General features: G+C 33.9%; 1 protein-coding gene across 1 annotated transcript in view; it reads right to left on the reverse strand.

Annotated features, from left to right (window-relative positions):
• The window catches only part of ATRNL1 (attractin like 1), an 808,908-nt gene that overhangs the window by 497,081 nt on the left and 290,250 nt on the right, over nt 1-21,577 (reverse strand). Inside the window, exons 22-24 of the mRNA XM_018041487.1 lie at nt 18,013-18,107; nt 11,941-12,019; nt 10,009-10,166 (exon numbers count right to left, since the gene is read on the reverse strand). Coding sequence (XP_017896976.1) covers nt 10,009-10,166; nt 11,941-12,019; nt 18,013-18,107 — 332 coding nt within the window. The remainder of the gene's footprint in view (nt 1-10,008; nt 10,167-11,940; nt 12,020-18,012; nt 18,108-21,577) is intronic.

Raw genomic sequence — 21,577 nt, forward strand, 5'->3', positions numbered from 1 at the left:
GAAATTTTGATATGTATTACTTTTTTAACTTGCAAAACTACCCTAAAACAGAGTGGTAGACAAAATTCTAATAAGGCCTCCAAGATTCCAGTCCTTGGTGTACACACCCTATATATCCTTTCCCATGAATCTATGAAAAGGATGGAAGCCACACCACTAATCAGGTTACATTTTACGGCAAAGGTGATGGAACAGTCACTCCCATGATTGTTACATTACATCAGACTCCACTTTAACAGACTAAAGAGAAAGATTTTAAACAAAAGAGATTATTCAGCTGATATTGAAGAGGCAACACGCCATGATTCTTAGAGGGTCAGATGGCAGGCAATGGCAGTCAGCAGTTAGCTTCTAGGGGCTGAGAACATACCATGACTGAAAGCAGCAAAAAAAAGTGGGACCTCAGTCCTACAACTTCAAGCAACCGAATTCTGCCAAAACATCTGGGCACATATAAATAAGAGCCTGGCAGACACCCTGACTACACCTGGGGAAACACTGAGCAGAAGAACGAGCTTGACCCACTAAAACTTACGTTCTACATGGGTGTTGTTTTCAGCTGATAAGTTTGTGGTTAAATGCTATTTAGCAAGAAAACTAATAAAGGCAGACCCTATTATCATTTCCAGTTTTGCAAATGAAGAAACTGAAGTACTGACACTTAAAAAAGACTCCTTTCCAATCATACAGCTCAAAAATGCAAACTGTAAAGCTATATTCTGATTTAGGATCTGTGTTCTCAATACCTACTCTGTAGTGCCATGAAGAAAGTAAGCAACTGTCACCTGGAGAGGTAGATAAAAACATTCACAGAAGACTGGCAGTGATTAAAAAAATATTATGTATAATTTACCTTGTACCAGGTTAATTAGAATTAATATACTTCCTGTGTATTTTAAAATTACAGGAAGTCTCCTTTCTCACTTCAATAACAACTGTATAATTTCCTCAGTGAAATCTGTAATATTTTCCTAATATAGGCAAATATCAATTTCAGAAAGATACCTTTATTCCGTAAATAATTATATACTTTGAGCAAGGTCACCTATGATAGCATATATTTGTTGATTTCTGGTCACTAGAAAAAAATCTCCTGCCCCAACAAGGAATTATTTCATTCAAACATTTGTTTTCTTATTGAGGCAGTGCACTCTAGTCTCATATATTCCAGTATGGAAGCTAAAAAAGCTCTTTTGGGGAGATCTTGTTTCTTCCACCCTCCACTACAACAATGGAATAGACGGGTGACCTAAATTTGCCAGACTCATTCACCTATGATTCTCAGATCTTGACTGAGTAATATGGAAGAATTGAAAAATCCATGAGACTTCACTTCCTACAGTAGCCATGACTAGGCAAGAATGTAAAGCACTTCATAGAACTGAAAACTTCTAGGGCTAAGAGCTTTCTGTCTATTGTAAACTGGATTACTTATTCCCTGCTTCACATTGTAAGTAGCATGTTATACTAATAATATATTTTCCATCTGCCTGTTATCAGAGACAATTTCTACTCCTTACAATAAATGTTATCTAATAAAACTACTATACAATTTCATTTTTGGAGGGAAAAAAAAGGTTTTGCTTGTTTTGTAAGAATCCACATGTGGTTACTTCATTCCTAGCTTTTTAAGGAATCTCCATGCTGTTCTCCATAGTGGTAGTATCAATTTGCATTCCCACCAACAGTGTAAGAGGATTCCATTTTCTCCAAACCCTCTCTATGTAGACTTGCTGTGATTTCTCCCTCAGGAGAAACAGATTACTCATCTCTTAATTTAAAAACTATTCATTGAATTACTTCACCTAGGCAAAGAGGACAGTTTCTATTGTAACAGAGTTCTGACGCTAATAGGGGATAAAAGAGTCGGACATGACTGAGTGACTGAACTGAGTCAGTTCTTCACATCAGATAGCCAAAGTATTGGAGCTGCCACTTCAGCATCAGTCCTTCCAATAAATATCCAGGACTGATTTCCTTTAGGGTGGACTGGTTGGATCTCTTTGCAGTCCAAGGGACTCTCAAGAGTCTTCTCCAACACCACAATTCACAAGCATCAATTCTTCGGCGCTCAGCTTTCTTCACAGTCCAACTCTCACATCCATGCAAGATTACTGGAAAAACCATAGCTTTGACTAGACAGACCTTTGTTGGTAAAGTAATGTCTCTGCTTTTTAATATGCTGTCTAGGTTGGTCATAGCTTTTCTTCCAAGGAGCAGGCATCTTTTAATTTCATGGCTGCAGTCACCATCTGCAGTGATTTTGAAGCCCAAAAACATAAAGTCTCTCACTGTTTCCCCATCTACTTGCCATGAAGTGATGGGACTGGATGCCATGATTTTAGTTTTCTAAATGTTGAGTTTTAAGTCAACTTTTTCACTCTCCTTTTTCACTTTCAAATGCTACTTACTGCTGAAAAGACTATACGAGGCTGGGGAAAGGACCATATGAAAGGAGCAGAGAGAAAAATCCTCAAAACTCAGATAGGGTTGGGAACAGTTCATGCTCCAACCATGGCAGATAACCTGTAATTCATGTGTCATAGAGTAGAGTACCCCTATGGGTAGTGCCTCAGGGATGGAAAGATTAACCCTAGACTAAGTTATGCTTTCTTCTGGTCTATTAAAGCAAAAAAAATTTTAAAGTCTTGAAAAGATCAACATTTTCGAAGCAAGTTAACTCTACTGCAAAACAAAGGTAAAGTTTGTTTGTAATTCCGTAACTCAAGAAGGCAGAAAGTTGATGGACCATGTTAAGTAGAGACATTCTTGAAATAGAAAATATAATGTCTGAGATGATGGATAAGATACACTGGGTGTGACTGGATACTATAGAAGAAAAGATTCATGAACTTGAAGATACAGGTAACAAAAATATCCAAAGTGAAACACAAAACGAATAAGAAATAAGAACAAGAATTAGTGAGCAAAAAGCAATTTCAAACAGTTTAATACTATATTGTTAGAATTCCTAAAACAAAAGAGAGAAGTGGGGAAAAAAATCAAGAAATAATGGCTTAATATTTTCTAAATTTCATGGAAACTATAATTTCATAAATTTAAGAATGTCAATAAATCCAAGGCACAAGAAACATAAAACAAAAACTCACAACTAGGAACATTATAATCAAATTGGCTAAAATCAGTGACAAAGAGGAAAAAATTTTTAATGTAGATGGAAAGAGAAAAAAGTCACTACACACAAAGGAACAATAAGGTTAAACATAGATTTCTCATTATTAACAATGGAAACCAAAAGATTATATACAAAAATAGTGAAAGGAAAATGCTACAATTTAAAAGTTTTCAAAGCCCTAAGAAAGTAAAATATTTTTTTCCAGATATTCGAGCAGATATAATCTACTGCCAGCAGAGCTGCACTGAAGTATTAAAGTATGTCCCTTAGACAGTAGGAAAATGATAGTAAACACTGCTATATTTTAAATAATCAACAAATATCTACTGTACAGCATAGGGAAGATGCTCAATATTCTGTAGTAGCCTAAATGGAAAAAGAATTTGAAAAAGAATAGATACATGTGTATGAACTGAATCACTTTGCTGTATATCTGAAACTAACACAACATTGTCAACCATACTCCAATATAAAATAAAATCTTTAAAAAAAAGTCTGGATTTACAAATAAAGAAAAAGAAATGATGAATGCTGGATACAATAAATAGGTAGGTAAAAGAGAAAATATTTTCTTTCTTTTAATATCTCTGAATAAACCTGACTGTATCAAAATTAGTAAAAGTGTAGCTAGAGTTTTATAAAATATGAAGTAATAAAATAGATTCAACAATGACACAAAGGCCAGGGGGAAGGAAATGAAAGCAGACTGTTTTAAGGTTAATGCACACAAAGAAATGAGTGATATAATACTACTTAAACACAGACAACAAAAAGTTTAAGATGTATAAAATAAGTTACATAATACCCACTAAAATAACATAATGTAGAATTGCAGCTAATAAGCCAATAATAAAATGAAATCAAGAAAAAAAATGTTAAATTCAGAAGAATAAGCACAATAAAAGAAAGAACAAACAATGGACAAATAAGAAAAATAGAAAACAAATAATGATATGTTAGATTTAAACCCCAAAACATACAATAATATCCCAAGGATACTCTAGGTTCAGTTCAGGACCACTGAAATAAAGCAAATACTGCCATAAAACATTTCACATCAATTTTTTGGTTTCTTAGTGCATATAAAAATTATATTTGTACTATACTATAGTCTACCAAGTGCACAATAGCACTAACCTAAAAAAATGTACATACTTATATTAAAAAAATTTTTATTGCTGAAAAGTACTATCCATCACCTGAGTCTTCATTGAGTCCTAGTACTAATATTAAAGATTGAAATATGAGAATCACCAAAATGTAACACAAGAGACACAGAGTGAAGAAATGCTTTTTGAAAAATGGCATCTGCAGACTTTCTAAGTTCACTGTTGCCAAAAACTTCAATTCATAAGAAACATAATATTTGCAAACTGCAATAAAAGCGCAATAAAATGAGGTATGCCTATAAATATATATATACATTATACGTACATGGATAAGGATTGGACAAAAAGACATAACTATATGCTGTCCAATATAATCTACTTTAAATATAAAAACACAAATAGGTTAAAGAAGAAGGATGAAAAAATGACACAGCATTCTAGTAATATTTTTTAAAAGCTTTTTATATTTGGCAAAATAAATTTTGAAGCAAAGAATATTACCAGGGATTCAGAAAGCAATTTCCTAATAATAAAGAGATCAAGTCATCAATTGATCAAGAAGACATTAAAAACCCTAAACATTTATCCATCTAAGTAAAAGAGTTTCAAAATACATGAAGTAAAAATTGCTAGAAGAACAAATAACCTAATCTAAAATTACAGTCAGAGATTGCAACACTTATTCTTCAAGCTGACAGAACATCAATGTGGACCCTAGGCAGCTTGAAACACTTAACCCAACTGATCTCTGTAGAAGATTTCACCCAACAAGAGCATAGGACATTTGCAACTGTCCCAGGAATACTGACCAAAACAGATTTATATCCAGGTGATATGATCTTTAGAAGATGATGAGATAGGTCATGAGGGTGGATTGGTCATGCAGGTGGGTGGTTATGGATGGGGTTAGTGCAAAAGAGGTCCCACAGAGCTTCCCATCACCTTCCCTTATGTGAGGGCACAGGAATCATCACCAAAACCCGACTATTCCATTCCGGTGCTTTGATCTTGGACTTCCCACCTCCAGAATGGTGAATAACAAATTTCTGTTGTTTATAAGCTACTTAGTCAATGGTATTTTTTCATAGCTGCCCAATGGACTAAGACATTAGGTTTATTTATTTTCTATTGCTGCGGCTGTTGTTCAGCCGCTAAGTTGCATCCAACTCTTTGTGACCCCATGGACTGCAGTATACCGTGCTTCACTGTCCTTCACTATCTCTGGAGTTTCCTCAAATTCATGTCCATTGAGTTGGTGATGCTATCTAGCTATCTCATCCTCTGCCCCCCTCTTCTCCTTTTGCCTTCAATCTTTCCCAGAATCAGGGTCCTTTCCAATGAGTTGCTCTATGCATCCTGTGGCCAAAGTACTGGAGCTTCAGCTTCAACATCAGTCCTTCCAATGAATATTCAGGGTTGATTTCCTTTAGGATTAATTTAGAAGAAATGGAGTCACCCTCATAGTCAACAAGAGTCTGAAATGCGGTGCTTGGGTGCAATCTCAAAAATGACAGAATGATCTCAGTTCATTTCCAAGGCAAACCATTCAACATCACAGTAATCCAAGTCTATGCCCCAACTGTTGATGTCAAAGAAGCTGAAGTTGACTGGTTCTATGAAGACCTACAAGACCTTCTAGAACTAACACCAAAAAAGAGATGTCCTTTTAACCACAGGGGGCTGGAATGCAAAAGTAGGAAGCCAAGAGATAGCTGGAGTAACTGGCAAGTTTGGCCTTGGAGTCAAAATGAAACAGGGCAAAGGCTAACAGAGTTTTGCCAAGAGAACGCACTGGTCATAGCAAACACCCTCTTCCAGTACCACAAGGGACAACTCTATTCATGGACATCGCCAAATGGTCAAAAATTAGGTAGATTATATTCTTTATACCCGAAGATGGAGAAGCATAAACAAGACCTGGAGCGGACTGTGGCTCAGATCATTAGCTCCTTACTGCAAAATTCAGGCTTAAATTGAAGAAAGTAATTGTAAGAAATTGAAATGGGAAAACCATTAGGCTAAACAGGCATGATATAAATCAAACCTCTTATGATTATACAGTGGAGGTGACAAACAGATTCAAGGGGTTAGATCTGATAGACAGAGTGCCTGGAGAACTATGAACGGAGATTTGTAACACTGTATAGGAGGCAGTGACCACAACCATCCCAAAGGAAAAGAAATGGAAGAAGGCAAAGTGGTTGTCTGAGGAGCAATCCAAATAGCTGAGGCAAGGAGAGAAGTGAAAAGCAAGGGAAAGAGGGAAAGATATACCCACCTGAATGCAGAATACCAGAGATTAGTAAGGAGAGATAAGAAGGCCTTCTTAAGTGAACAATTCAAAAAAGTAGAGGAAAACAACAGAAAGGGAAAACTAGAGATCTCTTCAAGAAAACTGGAGAGATCAAGTGAACATTTCTATTGCTGAGTAACAATAAGAGCAATTGTAGTGGCTTAAGACAAATCACATTTACTATCTCATAGTTCTGTATGTAAGAACTCTGACAGAAGTTTCAGTGGACTAAAATCAAGATGTCAGCAGAGCCACATTTCTTTTTAGAGGCTCTAATGACGAATCTGTTTCCTTAACTTTTCTAGCTTCTAGAGTCTATATTCCTTGGCTCGAGTCCCTTTCCTCCATATTCCAACCAAGCAATGTTGTTCTGGTCTGACCATTCTCCCATAGGCACATCACCCTGTGACCCTGACCTCCGCCAAATAAAGGTCATAATAAGAACTCATGTAGTTAGGTTGGGTCCACCTCAGTAACTTGGAGTAATCATCCTAATGTACCAAACTTAATCACATCTTCAAGTCTTCTGTCCATGTAAGATAATATTTACATAGGTACCAGAGATTAGAATGTGATCACCTTTGTGGAGCTATTATTCTGTCAAACACTTTGAACCATAAAATTCAGTTCAGTTCAGTCGCTCAGTCATGTCCGACTCTTTGCGAGCCCATGAATCGCAGCACGCCAGGCCTCCCTGTCCATCACCAACTCCCAGAGTTCACTCAGACTCGCGTCCATCAAGTAAGTGATGCCATCCAGCCATCTCATCCTCTGTCCTCCCCTTCTTCTCCTGCCCCCATAAAATAAGTCTTGACAAATCTTTAAAAATTCAATAAGTGACAGAAGCATTTCTAGACATTCTCTAAATAGTTGGAAATACAGTATCTCACTTCTAAATACCCCACTGATCAAGGAAGAAATCAAAAAGAAAATTAGAAAGCATTTACCTGAAGAAAACAGAAAAAGAAGAGCAAATGAATGTCAAGGAAGCACAAGAAAAGGAATAGTTTAAAAGAAGTAATTAATGAAATAAAAGACAGAAAAGTAAATGAACTTGCTAACTCTTTAGCCAGACTGAACAAGAAAAGAAAAAATGAGAATGTGGAAACTAATTATCAGTTTCAGGAATTAGATGATATCAGTGGGTAATATGTGAATATTATGAAAAGTCTTTTGCCAACAAATTACACAAAATAGCCCAAATGGGAAATATACAACTGAGAGACATAAACTGATACAGTTCACTCATGAAAAATATAGATAACCAGAAAAGTTCTCAATCCATAAGAGAAATTCAATTTGTAATTGAATTTTGACAAAGAAAATCTCAAGTTCAAATAAATTCAATGTTGAATTCTAACACAAATTTTAAAACATATATATAGAGATTGTATATCAATAGCCTTAGAAAATTACAGAGGAAAGAACATGTCCCAACTTACTTTGTAAGGCCAGTAGTACCATCCTACAAAGTTAGTAAGACTGCATGAATAGAAAACAACAGACTAATTTGCCCCAAAAACATAGGCATAAAAATTTGTAAAATTTCAACAAGTTTAATCCATCAATATAGTAAAGTTGTAATATAAAATGACTAAGTGGAGCTTACCCCTCATTACCAAGATTGGCTGACCATTCAAAAATAAATCAGTGTAGCTCAATTCTATTAGCAAACAGATCTCAATTAAAATAATTTTACCATTTTACACTTAAAAACAGAAAGTTTATTACAGTTGTATAAACATACACACATACTCATAAGCCTTAATAGTAACATAACATATTCCACAGGGTTGATATAATGATTTTACTCAAAGAGTAGGAATTAGCATGTACCTATCTTGACCATCACAGTTATTTTCAACATTTTATTACTTTGGGAAAGTGGGATATTTTAATTTCATTATAGAAATTCTGGTTTGGCTTCCAGAACACATTACTAGTATGATCTCAAAAGAAAATCCAATTTAGAAAGTTAATTTCTAATCATTAAATATTCATGAACATTCTAAAGTGTGTAATCTTAAAAATAAAATATAATTAGATAGCCATGAAATAAAGGGCAGGAAACAATCAGAAATATAGCAATTCTTTCAATTTTAATTACTATTTAATAAGCTCATGGATGAGCCTTTTGTCACCTTCAATCATAATCTGAATAAAACAAATGAAATCTGATTAATATTTCTATATAAATCATAAAAAATAAAATAATACTTCCAGCATCCTAAAGGTCAAAATTCTAAAAACCCATAAGAAAACATTTCTGGCATTTTTTTACTATATTAACATCTAATTCAATCACAATAAAGAAGTAAATTTATCAAATTAATTATCATTACTACATACTGAGTAGTAATTTATACTAATATTTCTTGAACAAGTAAGTAATTTCCTCAATTTAGACATGAAATCAACCTTACAAATCAAAATTTTTCAAGCAAATATCAATTTTAAAAAGTCACTCTGTCTTCCCACAGATCACATAGAAATTGATAAAGCATGCAAGAATTTTCTAGTCACAAATAAAAAATGGTCATTTATTAATAAAAAAGAATAAATTATCTGTAATTTTTTTAAAGATCACAAAATGTAACAGCTCAGCACAGGGTTTGGCACACATGAGCTATTTAATAAACTAATCTGAACTCAATCTAATCATACCATCATAAAAGAATGAATAAATAAATCTAAACAGTTTAACACGTAGATATTTCTTTCTTAAAACAATAAATTAAGAATACACACCTTGACGATTTTAAGATAGTAAGAATATCCTAAATGTCCCTAGCAATAAATCAGAAGCCTTTAGCAGTCTATCACTAAACACAATAAAAATAAAATATACAACATATACAGAGTACATAAAGAAATCAGTAATAAGAAGTAGTGAGCCTTAAAGAATTAACTGTAGGTACTGCTCTTTCTAAATTTTTGATGATGATTTGAATTATGTTCAATACATAATAAAGATTGCTAAAAACAGTCAATGCTTTCAAGAGGGATCGTAAGAAAATAGTATCTATTTAACCCTCAAAGAATGAAATTAATCAGAAAATATAAATGTCATAGTTATTTCAAGTTCTGATATATTTTTTAAGAATATAATCACACTGAAAAATTGGTACATACTTATTCAGTTCAGTTCAGTTTAGTCGCTCAGTCCTGTCCGAGTCTTTGCAAACCCATGAATCGCAGCATGCCAGGCCTCCCTGTCCATCACCAACTCCCACAGTTTACCCAAACTCATGTCATACTTATTAGTACATATTCAGTACTATTTGTTCAAACACTTTTTACGAAGACATTAATCATCACAGACACCCACTGTATCTTTTTTATGAAGGATCAATACATGCTTCACATTATACAAAATATAGAAACCTTTATCAACTCTTTGAACAAAAACAGCATTCTTTTCCATATGAAAATATTCAGTAGTCATTAGATTAAATACTATTAACACTTACCTGTATTTTAATAGGCCATGAAAAGTTGCTGACGTATACATAGAATGTAATATTTGGATTGCTTCTAAAGTTAAATTTTTCATAGGAAAAACTATCTCTGTATTCTTTTATATTAGTCTTGGAAACTATAGGAGTCTCCTCTCCAGATATTGTTCCAGCTAAAATGTAAATAATAACAAATTTAAATAATTCATATTAAGGAAACATATCTTTATTAATGTAACACTTACATATATATGATATTTACTTAATTTTTTAACTGTGCTTATAAGGACATAACTATCCAAATAAACTCATGTTTATAATTTAGAATGATAAGAAATAAGATTTGTCATGAGTATAATGGAAACAGATTTAGTATAAAAACTATTTTTTAAAATAATACCAATTATTTTAAGTGCTACATACTAGGAACTGGCTTAGAGACTTTACATTCTATTCTAATAAAAACTTTATCCCATAGGTATTCCACTGTTTTTCAAATTGGAAACTGAACTTCAGAAAGATTAAGACATTTGCCTAAAGTTTGTAGCTACTAAACAGTAAAGTCCTCTTTGGAAGTGAAGTAATACATAGCTTCAGGAACTGATGTTTGGCTACTTGTTTCTCCACAGAGCCTTTCAAAACAAAATATGTCTCAATCCAATTAAAAAACGGAAAAGAAATCAATTTTTTTTGTTTACCACGTATTGAACTATCACTACTTTGAATAAAGTGGGAAGAAGATATAATTTAAAACACCAGCTAAAAATTTAATTAGTTAAAACACATATTGGATACTCAATAAATATTTACTGAAATTAACCAAATGGAAGAAAGGGTTAAGAATAGTTAGGATACTGAGCAACTGAATTATTTTCTAACCAATCATCTGTTCCAAAATTACTATGAGTGCTTTTTTAAAATGCAGGTTTCCTGGTGACATCTTCCAAACTAATAAACCAAAATAAGATTTGGTTTGGAGAATCTGAAAGTTACAAATAATCTCTTGCATATTGAAGGCACTGTTCTAAAGTGATAACTGAGGTTTTATATATTTTTGTTGCCAAATTTTAAAACTCTTGTAGGGTCAATTTGTTATGCAGAATTTCAAATTAACAGTACAAGTTATTATGAATTCATAGTTAATGAAACTTACAGTGCCAAGATTTTACTATATGCTTATACTATTGTAACAAAATATGTACATATGTATCTAAACTTTTCAATTCTTATATATGTAATATAAAAATTGGAATTGCAAAGACCCCTTCTCATTTGAATTATGTTTCTATTATTCTATTAATACTTATTAAAATAGGACATGATTTAATTTTAAGAAATCAAATATGGATTTCTAAGGATTCCTATATTTTCTTTAAACGTTTCCAGTATTTTTATGCAACAGTGTATACCATTTATATAGAAAGTAGAAATCAACAGCATTTCTTTAAAACAGCAAGCATACTTTTTCATAATCCAACATACAGATTTGTACTTTTTGTATTTTTTAAAAGTTAGCAATTTCAATTTATAAACCTTATTATGGAAGAAATATTAAGTGTAGGGTTTTTTAACCCTCTCTCATTTGTTAATATCAATTTTAAAGTTATTAAACTTATAGCTTCAATGGTAGATCAAATAATTGAAATGTCAATCTCTTTAGTCATTAAAGAAGTAATTTGTCTTAATTAAAATCACAGGAATTCATAACACTGCCATATAAAAAAAATAAGCAGCATAAAATATCTGTTATCCACCTAATATTAACTGAATTAGGGAGAAAGTTAACAGAATAATGACACTTTATTAATAATGCTACTTAATAGTTTTATCTAAAACAGCCTATAATATTTTTATCTCAATTATTTAAATTAACAGTAGAACGGTCATATTAGAAACCTTACATATAGGAACAGAAGTAAAAGACACATGATAACAAAATTCTCTTACCTGTTGAACCAACCGACCATGTAATGTTGAGATTAAAGTTGTTTGATGCATTAATTGAAATATCCAAATTTTTGTTTGACTACCAAGAAAGAAAATATGAAGTTTAAAAAAACAGAATTATACTAGATATTATCTTTAATGTTTTAATTATGTCCATGCTGTTTCTCTAACTGTGAACATTAAATTAATAGTTAAGTGAGAAAGTGCAGACACCAATCACACTTTTCTAATGAAAAAAAAAAGGTGATAAATTCAAAGGTATATTTAAAGTTCCCATTTATCTTTCCTACTGTAACCTGGTCTTCCACATGTAGCCAGAGGCTGCTATAATTCAACACTTGTACCTTGATTTTCTTGGCTTACCTGTAGTTAATATTTAAATAATATGGGTTTGGTTAGTCCAAACTTATTTCACAGCAATGGATGATTGTTTTGTTGAAAGATTTCATGTTAGCTGCATATAATATTAGTATATACACATTTTTCAGTGGAAAAAAAATACTTGAAATGTAAAACTTAGAGGTAGAAGTTATAAACCTACTTGGGGATAAAGAGGGGATCAAGTCATATAAACATCTGTAGAGAGGAGCACCAAAGAATTTTATATTGATCAACCTGCATCTTGTCATTAATTTAATTGCACAGAAGCAAATACCCAAGAGATTTCTTTAAACATTATTTGCTATTATCCTACTCCAAAAGATGAAGAACAAAAATTATGTATGATTATAACTATTAAGACTTGCAGAAACGAATAGAAAGATAGTCATACTGAATAGCTTTAGCTACAGATATTGAGTGTGCTTTGCTATGTTTTAAATATACAAAGACTCTTAGAAAAAGCTGTTACTGAGACCTAGCTACTAAAATAATTAAAATTAGTACCTTGATATTACAACTTTTTCTAAATAAGAATAAGAAAGCCAATAGAAAACATATCGCCAGTTTTCTGAGTGGCTCTTAGAGAAAGTAAGCCTATAAGCAATTAAGTTCCCCATATCTGTTAGAAATAGTGTTAGGAAGAAACTGACAGAAGGACATGGTTCTTCCCTGATATGGGAGGAATAAGAAGAAGCATGATAAAAGGCAAAGGCTGCTGGGTGATGTGTGACAGTCATTCCATGTAAATGATACACTAAGACCCAATTATTTAACCTCAAATAAAAACCACTCCAAGTGATTGCCATAGAGACAGGGACAGCTGGGCCTCTATTAAGAACTACTAACAATGCTCCATAATCATTGAAAGATATTCTCTTCAAAGCTTCCAGGAAGCAAATATAAACTCAACAAGAATGGTCATTTTGAAAGAGCCTACAAAATAAAATGTGTGGTAGTAAGGCTGAACAATTTTGCCCCATAGATTTTTCAGGGTAGTGCTCATTATTACTGAAGAGATAACATCGGAGAATTTGAAGTGATCAAAGAAAAACAAGGCTTGGAGTTTCAAAATATACAGTATTTCAGAGGGGCACTATATTATCCATCAGAGTTGTATTTGTAACTGGCCACAAATATAAGAAGGAAGTTAATTTACTGAGTTCTACTGGTAAGCTACTAAAATATCCTCTAATATGTACCACAAAACTTTCAAACTTAAGACCTTCCCACTTTTTAAAGATATGAAAACAGATGACACTGATTCAAAAATAATGCCAACATTAATGACTCATGTAATAAATGCAAAGAGCTTTTGTCAGTGTGCAAAAAAGTCTAACAGACTGCATTATTCAGGTGTGGTAATAACATTATTTCATCATACTTATAATGCTGCATTAAGGAGAACCCAGATATGAAAAGAAGAAATTTCTTTGGCAACAAATACTGATATACTCCATCAATAATGAACTCACCAGACCCAAAAACCAATCAATGCTTCATATTAATTAAATCGTGTTCATGAGGCAATGAATTGAATTTGCAGAGTATTCATTGTTGAGTCGGATGACCTTGGGTTCAAATCTTAGACCTTTAAAGTACATGTGTATTGATTTAGAGAGAGCTACCCTTATCCTTCCTGAAAATCAGCTTTCTTATCTCTAAAATGGGCTTCTCTGTTAGCTCAGTGGTAAAGAATCTGACTGCCAATGCAGGGGATGGAAGTGCAATCCCTGGGTCGAGAAGATCCCCTGCAGAAGAAAATGGCAATCCCCTTCAGTATTCTTGCCTGGGAAATCCCACAGACAGAGGAGTCTGGCAGGCCCCAGTGCATGGGGTCACAACAATATTGGACATGACTTAGCAACTAAACAACAACAGTCTCTAAAATGGGAATATCATGACTTCCCTAAAGACTTTTTTGGAAAAATTAAACAAGATAATTTCTCAAAAATCATGGTTTTAGGCCACCATGCTGGTAACGGCCGTGTTGTTGATATTATTAGGTCTGGGGACACAGGATTTCTTCTTTTCCTTCTCCTTTTTCATCTTCCTTTTTACTAGAGGACTCAGAAAGAAGGCATGACTGCTGACCTCTGAGAAAAGTTGACTTTCTTTATTATTAATAAAATAGTAAAAAAAAAAAAAAAGAGTTGTTTTCTATGAAAACAAAACACGGTAGAAACAGTGCACCCCTAAGAAAGCTTAAATCATTATTTTTATCGTGAAATTGCATCTTAGTAATTGTGTGTGCCTTATTTTGTGTCAGGGAAATTTGAGAATAGCTGCTATTGTAACTAAAAAAGGTTACACAAAATTTCCAACTGATATAGAAAACTATAAAACTTTTCTTGAAGTTTTACTTCATCCTCTCAAGTTAAGGCATTACTGAATATATGGTACTATAACTAAAGCCCTATAAAATACGTTTAAGGTCAAGGAAAATATGCTGGACTCCAAAAAGTAATACTGTGACTACCACAGTAAATGACAAAATTAGTCATTTAGAACTAATGTTGTTAGACATGGTTAAGTTCAACAAGATCAGATTATACAAGAAACTACTCCAGAAATTGTTAACATGAAAGCATTGGTTGAAGATGATGTATAGTAGGTTAGAATTAAATTTGTTTTCAAAATGTAATTAATGCATAAAAATGAAAGTGCTTCTTTTTTGTAGAAGAGGCCGACTAACAATACATGTTATTTTCAGAAATTGTTCCAAGTTGCATTTCTCTTTAATTATAAATTGTATGTATAGATAAATATGTAATTATAAACTACTTATAATGATGTTATAAGCATTCTTAGCGGTACTAAGATATGATAGTTTACTGTCCATCAGTTTCTCAAAACATGTGTCTGGGCTCTTGGTTTCAACTGAACAGAGCAGAAAGTAAAACTGAAAGCTGTGATATTGTAAGAACTCAAGGATTTCTGGGAATTGAAAGAGGAGAGAATAGTCAAGAGAGAAACAAACTAGAATTATGGCTAATCTGAGCTTATCTGTATGACACCACGGATAATACTGGAGAGAAGTACTGTTCACACCTACATTGTGAGCCAGACATCCCACTAACATTAAATTTCTTATATACTCAATGAACTCCATGAGTTTGGAATTACTACTTATGAATAAAATTCTGATTCGTGCGACAACATGGATGAACTTTGGAAACACTGAAACATTAAGCTAAGTGAAATAAATCAGAAATAGAAGTAAAAATGTTACATGATTATACACATGAGGTACCTGGAATACAGAGACAGAAAGTAGGATAAAGGTTTCCCAACGATGGGAGTAGGGGAGGAATAGAGAGTTATTGCTTAATGGAAACAGAGATCCTACTTGGATTGATGAATTATTTTGATAATGGATTGTGGTGATGGTTGTATAGCATTGTAAATTTACTTAAATGCCATGAAACTGTACACCTAGAAATGGATAAAATATAAATATTACTTCATGTATGCTTTACTATAATAAAAAAGTCTACAGTGTTTACAATGCATTTATTAAAACATTCATTATACTAAAATTGTAGTTTCTGACATATTATTAATGTCTTCATAAAAATGCATGCCATCAGTGAAGAGAGCATTATCATGTAAAGAAAATATCTTCTAAAGTCCTTATTTAAAAATCAAAACTCTATACAAAGTTTTTTATTTTAATAATAAAATATTTTGTTTTTAAAAATACTCAGTGTGAAAAAATAACTATAAAATCCAACTTGTTATACTGGAGTGTGTTGCCATTTTCTACTCCAGGAAAAGTCAAAACATTAAATATAATCCCAAAAATGTAGGCATTCCTTAAAACCTAAGGACTAAGGAGGCACATAAAACGAACTTCTCTATTTTGGGCAAAGTGAGATCTAATTTACTGAAAAATGAAAATTTAAGAAATTACACTATTTGCTGGCAAGTTCAGTAAAACAATTTAGAGGCAAGAAGCTTGCAAATGTCAGGATACATTCTGAGGTTTCACCTATTTGAAAAACTATTAAAAAACATGACATAGGCTTAATAAGCTGAATTAATGTATAGTTAGAATGAAGCCCTACAGAAAGTGACATCAGCAAAATAGTGTAATAGGAAGTCCTAGCCCTCATCCCTGACGAAAACACCAATTTAACAACGATCTATGGACCAAATTACTGTTATGAGCAGACCAAAATCCAGTTAAGAATTTGCAGTACAAAAATTAAATGCAAAACTGAGAATAGCTACAATGTAATGCATAAAAAGAACAATTTCACTCTACCAAGGTCAGCAGCTCACCCAAGACAGCACAGCTCAGTATCAGAAAGACCAACATGGCCAATGACTGCTCCCTTAAGGGAAAGAGAGTATAACATGCATCCAATATACTGGATTTTTATTTAATGTTACTGCCCAAATGACCTGTTTCTGTCTCGACTAGATAGAAAGCACTGAAAAATCAAGCATAGTGTGGATATCTGACATCAGTTAAGAACAAGCAAACAAAAAGTGTGTGGCTCGCTACAGCCAACATGACTCAGAGTGATTGGTAGAAGGTGCACAACTCTGAGAGTTCTCTCCCAGAAGAAAGTGTTAAGAGATACAAGCTTGCAAACAGTGTGTGCTAAGTTGCTTCAGCTGTGTCTGACTCTTTGCAATGCTATGGACTGGAGCCCACCAGGCTCCTCTGCCCAAGGGATTTTCCAGGCAAGGATACTGGAGTGGATCCCCATTTCCTTTTCCAGGGGATCTTCCTAACCGAGGGATCCAACCTGCCTCTCTATGTCTTCTGCATTGACAGGCGGGTTCTTTACCACTAGCGCCACTGGGTAAGACCTAAAGATCTAACGCTTTCCATAGTGATTATGAGTAACAATACTGTTGTTGCTGTTGTTATTGTTCAGTCGCTAAGTTGTGTCCTACTCTTTGCAACCCCATGGACTGCAGCACGCCAGGCTTCTCTATCCTCCACTAACTCCTAGAGTTTCTTTAAGTTCATGTCCATGAGGACATGAGGATGAGCTGGTTGTATGGCATCACTGAGTCAATGAACATGAATAACAATACTGTATCATAAATTTCAAATTTGCTAAGAGACTTTAATTATCATTAACTCCCCAAAATTACAATTAGGTGACATGACTGCAGTGTTAGGTCATGCTATGGTTGTCATTGTATTGTAATATATACATCTGCTAAATCAGCATATTATACATTTTTAACTTATACTGTAAGATGTCAATTATATCTCAAAAAAATGTTTTCTAAAACCTAGCATTCATATAACTCAGATAAACCAAAGGGTGTATAAAAAAAGACAATGAAAACCCACCATTACGTAATAGTACATTAAAAAAGAAAATATATATAATATAGCTTGTGTTATGAAGTAATACGTTTTATTTTCAAAGAAGACTACTACCATTGTGAAACATAGTTAAAAACAGAAACACTGCTGTAAGCCTGAAAAAGAACAGAAATAATGTATATACTGTAGGACTATTTGCAAAATCTGAAATATCAAGGTCAAAAATTCTCTAATTACAAAGATACTTAGGTTTTATGAAAAGAAAAACCTAATAGGATTTGTTTTTCTACAAAAGCCCTACAGTGTGATAATTCTGAGAAGAAGCACAATTACAATGAAACATAGAGAAACATTGCATCCATTGATATAACTACACTATAAAAGTTAAAGGATCTTCTCACCTGTTCTGGGTTTGCTATGAAGTTTATGGCAGTATGGTGGCGATCATCTTCCTGTAATAAGCTGAATGTAAACTGATAATCAATCAAAAGGCTGTCTGTAGGGGAAAAAAATACAATCCCGATATGTACTTTTAAAACTTGCTTGAAAACAAGTTAGGTGAAAATATATTGAATATCAGCATTGAAAATTATTGTCATTAAATTGCTAGTGGTGTACTCAAGACTGGCAAAATATAAATCATTGTTATTACGCAACAAAAAGTAACATGCAGATATAAAAGCACATAACACTTCAAAATTATATTTATTACTCCTGTTACCATTATAAAATTTCTACAAACTACAGTTTTTTCTGGAAAAACTACACAACAGAATAAAATAAAGTCATCCATAATTTTACAATCAGAGAAAAATACAGGTAATATTTTGGTGTATTATATTCAAGTTAAAATTGTATAAACAGATAACAGGGAGACATTTTGATGTTTTACTTTTATAAATGCAAATTTTAAAAAAACATAAACTTTAATGGCTAAGTAATTCTGGTTTTAGAGAAGGCACAGGAACCAGAGATCAAATTGCCAACATCTGCTGGATCATAGAAAAAGCAACAGAGTTCAGAAAAACATCTATTTCTGCTTTATTGACTATGCCAAAGCCTTTGACTATGTGGATCACAAGAAACTGTAGAAAATTCTGAAAGAGATGGGCATACCAGACCAGCTGACCTGCTTCTTGAGAAACCTGTGTGCAGGTCAGGAAGCAACAGTTAGAACTGGACATGGAACAAAAGACTGGTTCCAAATAGGAAAAGGAGTATGTCAAGGCTGTATATTGTCACCCTGTTTAATGAACTTCTACGCAGAGTACATCATGAGAAATGCTGGGCTGGAGGAAGCACAAGCTGGAATCAAGACTGCAGAGAGAAATATCAGTAATCTCAGATATAAAGATAATACCACCCTTATGGCAGGAAGTGAAGAAGAACTAAAGAGCCTCTTGATGAAAGTGAAAGAGGAGAGTGAAAAAGTTGGCTTAAAGCTCAACACTCAGAAAACGAAGATCATGGCATCTGGTCCCATCACTTCATGGCAAATAGATGGGGAAACAGTGGAAACAGTGGAAACAGTGGCTGACTTTATTTTTTTTATTTTTTAATTTAAAATTGAGGGTAATTTTTATTTAAAATATGACATAATTTTGAGTCCCAGTTAAAGGGACTTTACTTTTATTTATTTATTTATTTTTAAATTTTAAAATCTTTAATTCTTACATGCGTTCCCAAACATGAACCCCCCCTCCCACCTTCCTCCCTATAACATCTCTCTGGGTCATCCCCATGCACCAGCCCCAAGCATGCTGTATCCTGCCTCAGACGTAGACTGGCAATTCGATTCTTACATGATAGTATACATGTTAGAATGAGTGGCTGACTTTATTATGGGGGGCTCCAAAATCACTGCAGATGGTGACTGCAGCCAGGAAATTAAAAGATGCTTACTCCTTGAAAGAAAAGTTATGAGCAACCTAGGTAGCATATTCAAAAGCAGACATTACTTTGTCAACAAAGGTCCATCTAGTCAAAGCTATGGTTTTTCCAGTGGTCATGTATGGATGAGTGTTGGACTATAAAGAAAGCTGAGCGCTGAAGAATTGATGCTTTTGAACTGTGGGGTTGGAGAAGACTCTTGAGAGTCCCTTGGACTACAAGGAGATCCAACCAGTCCATCCTGAAGGAGATCAGTCCTGAGTGTTCACTGGAAGGACTGATGTTAAAGCTAAAACTCCAATATTTTGACCACCTGATGCGAAGAGCTGACTCCTTTGAAAAGACCCTGATGCTTGGAAAGATTGAGGGCAGGAGGAGAAGGAGACAACAGAGGATGAGATGGCTGGATGGCATCACTAACTCAATGAACATGAGTTGGGTGAACTCTGGGAGTTGGGTGAACTCTGGGAGTTGGTGATGGACAGGGAGGCCTGGCGTGCTGCAGTTCATGGGGTCGCAAAGAGTCGGACAGAACTGAGTGACCAAACTGATAGCGAATATTTCACCACATGCCATAAAGCCATTTACTTGTCCCTATTATTATGGTAATTTTTACTTTGTGAAATCTTTTAAATATTATTTAAATAGAAAAGAATTCTATTATTTGGAAACATAACTTTCATATTATGCCCTCAGCCGTTAAGTACTATTAAAGTTAAAAGTGAAGATAGCAACAATATTGGATTTATTGTCAGAGCATCATTCTTCATGTTGCTTCCTTTATACCTTGTAAGATCCACTCTATATATTTCTTTTGTAATTTAACAAAAGGCAATACTTTGTTTTTCCAAGCATTTTTTTACAGGCACCATTATCCATTATAATGAGGATTATATAATAGGTCATATTTCTGCTTTTCATATGATTGCCAGAAAATGTAGGGAAAATTCAATGGCCCAGTGTTGTTCCAGACACTGGAAATATAAAATAATAAAAGATAGAGATTTCTGTCCCATGTAACTTATAGTATATCAAATGGACATTGAAAATTAATATGTAATTGAAGCATATAGCATAATAATGAAAATAAGTGTAATAGTCATAATCCAGTGAAGAGGAGAGAAATTTCTGTCCAGGTAGGAGTATGCTTGCAATTTTGAAAAGGAAAATTTAAAGATAATGAAGCTGAAGCTGAAGCTCTAATATTTTGACCACCTGATGCAAAGAGCTGACTCACTGGCAAAGATCCTGATGCTGGAAAAGACTGAAGGTAGACGGAGAAAGGAGTGACAGAAGATGAAATGGTTAAATACCATCACTGACTCAATGGACATGAATCTGAGCAAACTCCAGGAGATAGTGAAGAACAGGAAAGTCTGGTGTTGCAAAGAGTTGGACACGACTTAGTGACTGAACAACAACAATTTAAAGGTCAAAGGTAGTTAAGAGAAAAGGCCATGGCAGTTACAAGAGAAAGTGTAATCCAGGCAGAGGAAACAAGCACAAAAACCTCAACAAAAGAACAAGTCTCAAGTGTGATTCCTATAAAGAGACTGTGGCAAGAATGCTACAAAAAGTGATGGCAGAGATAGGAATAGCAAGGAAGGTAACAGGAAGGGGTCAGACGCAGTGAATGAATTTGGAAGGTGTAACAGACAGAATTAGCTAAATAAACAGATGCAGCATTTTAAAGAAAGAAAAGCAAAAGGTTTTATTTTTTGGCCCAAGACCAGGTAAAATGCCAGCATTAACTGAGACGGGTGAGAACAGGTTTTATTTGTTGCCAGTGTGGAATAATTAGAAGCTTAGTTTTGAAGATGTTAAGTTTGAGTTACTTATCGAGTATCTACATGATACGCTGAGCTCAGGAGCCTAGTGGATAACAATTTGGAAACCATCCGCATTGTAATGGCCTCTAGAGCTGTGAAGCCAAGAAATCACTAGCCATAAATAGAGCAGAGGTGCCAGGCATGAGCCCTGAGGTAAAACAATGTTAAATAATCAGGTCCTCTGAAGAAGCCCACAAAGGAGACTGACAGGGCAACCCACGAGACAGACGCACAACCAGAATTCAGT

Source organism: Capra hircus, chromosome 26, assembly GCF_001704415.2.
Source record: "Capra hircus breed San Clemente chromosome 26, ASM170441v1, whole genome shotgun sequence".
NCBI classification, from domain to species: domain Eukaryota; kingdom Metazoa; phylum Chordata; class Mammalia; order Artiodactyla; family Bovidae; genus Capra; species Capra hircus.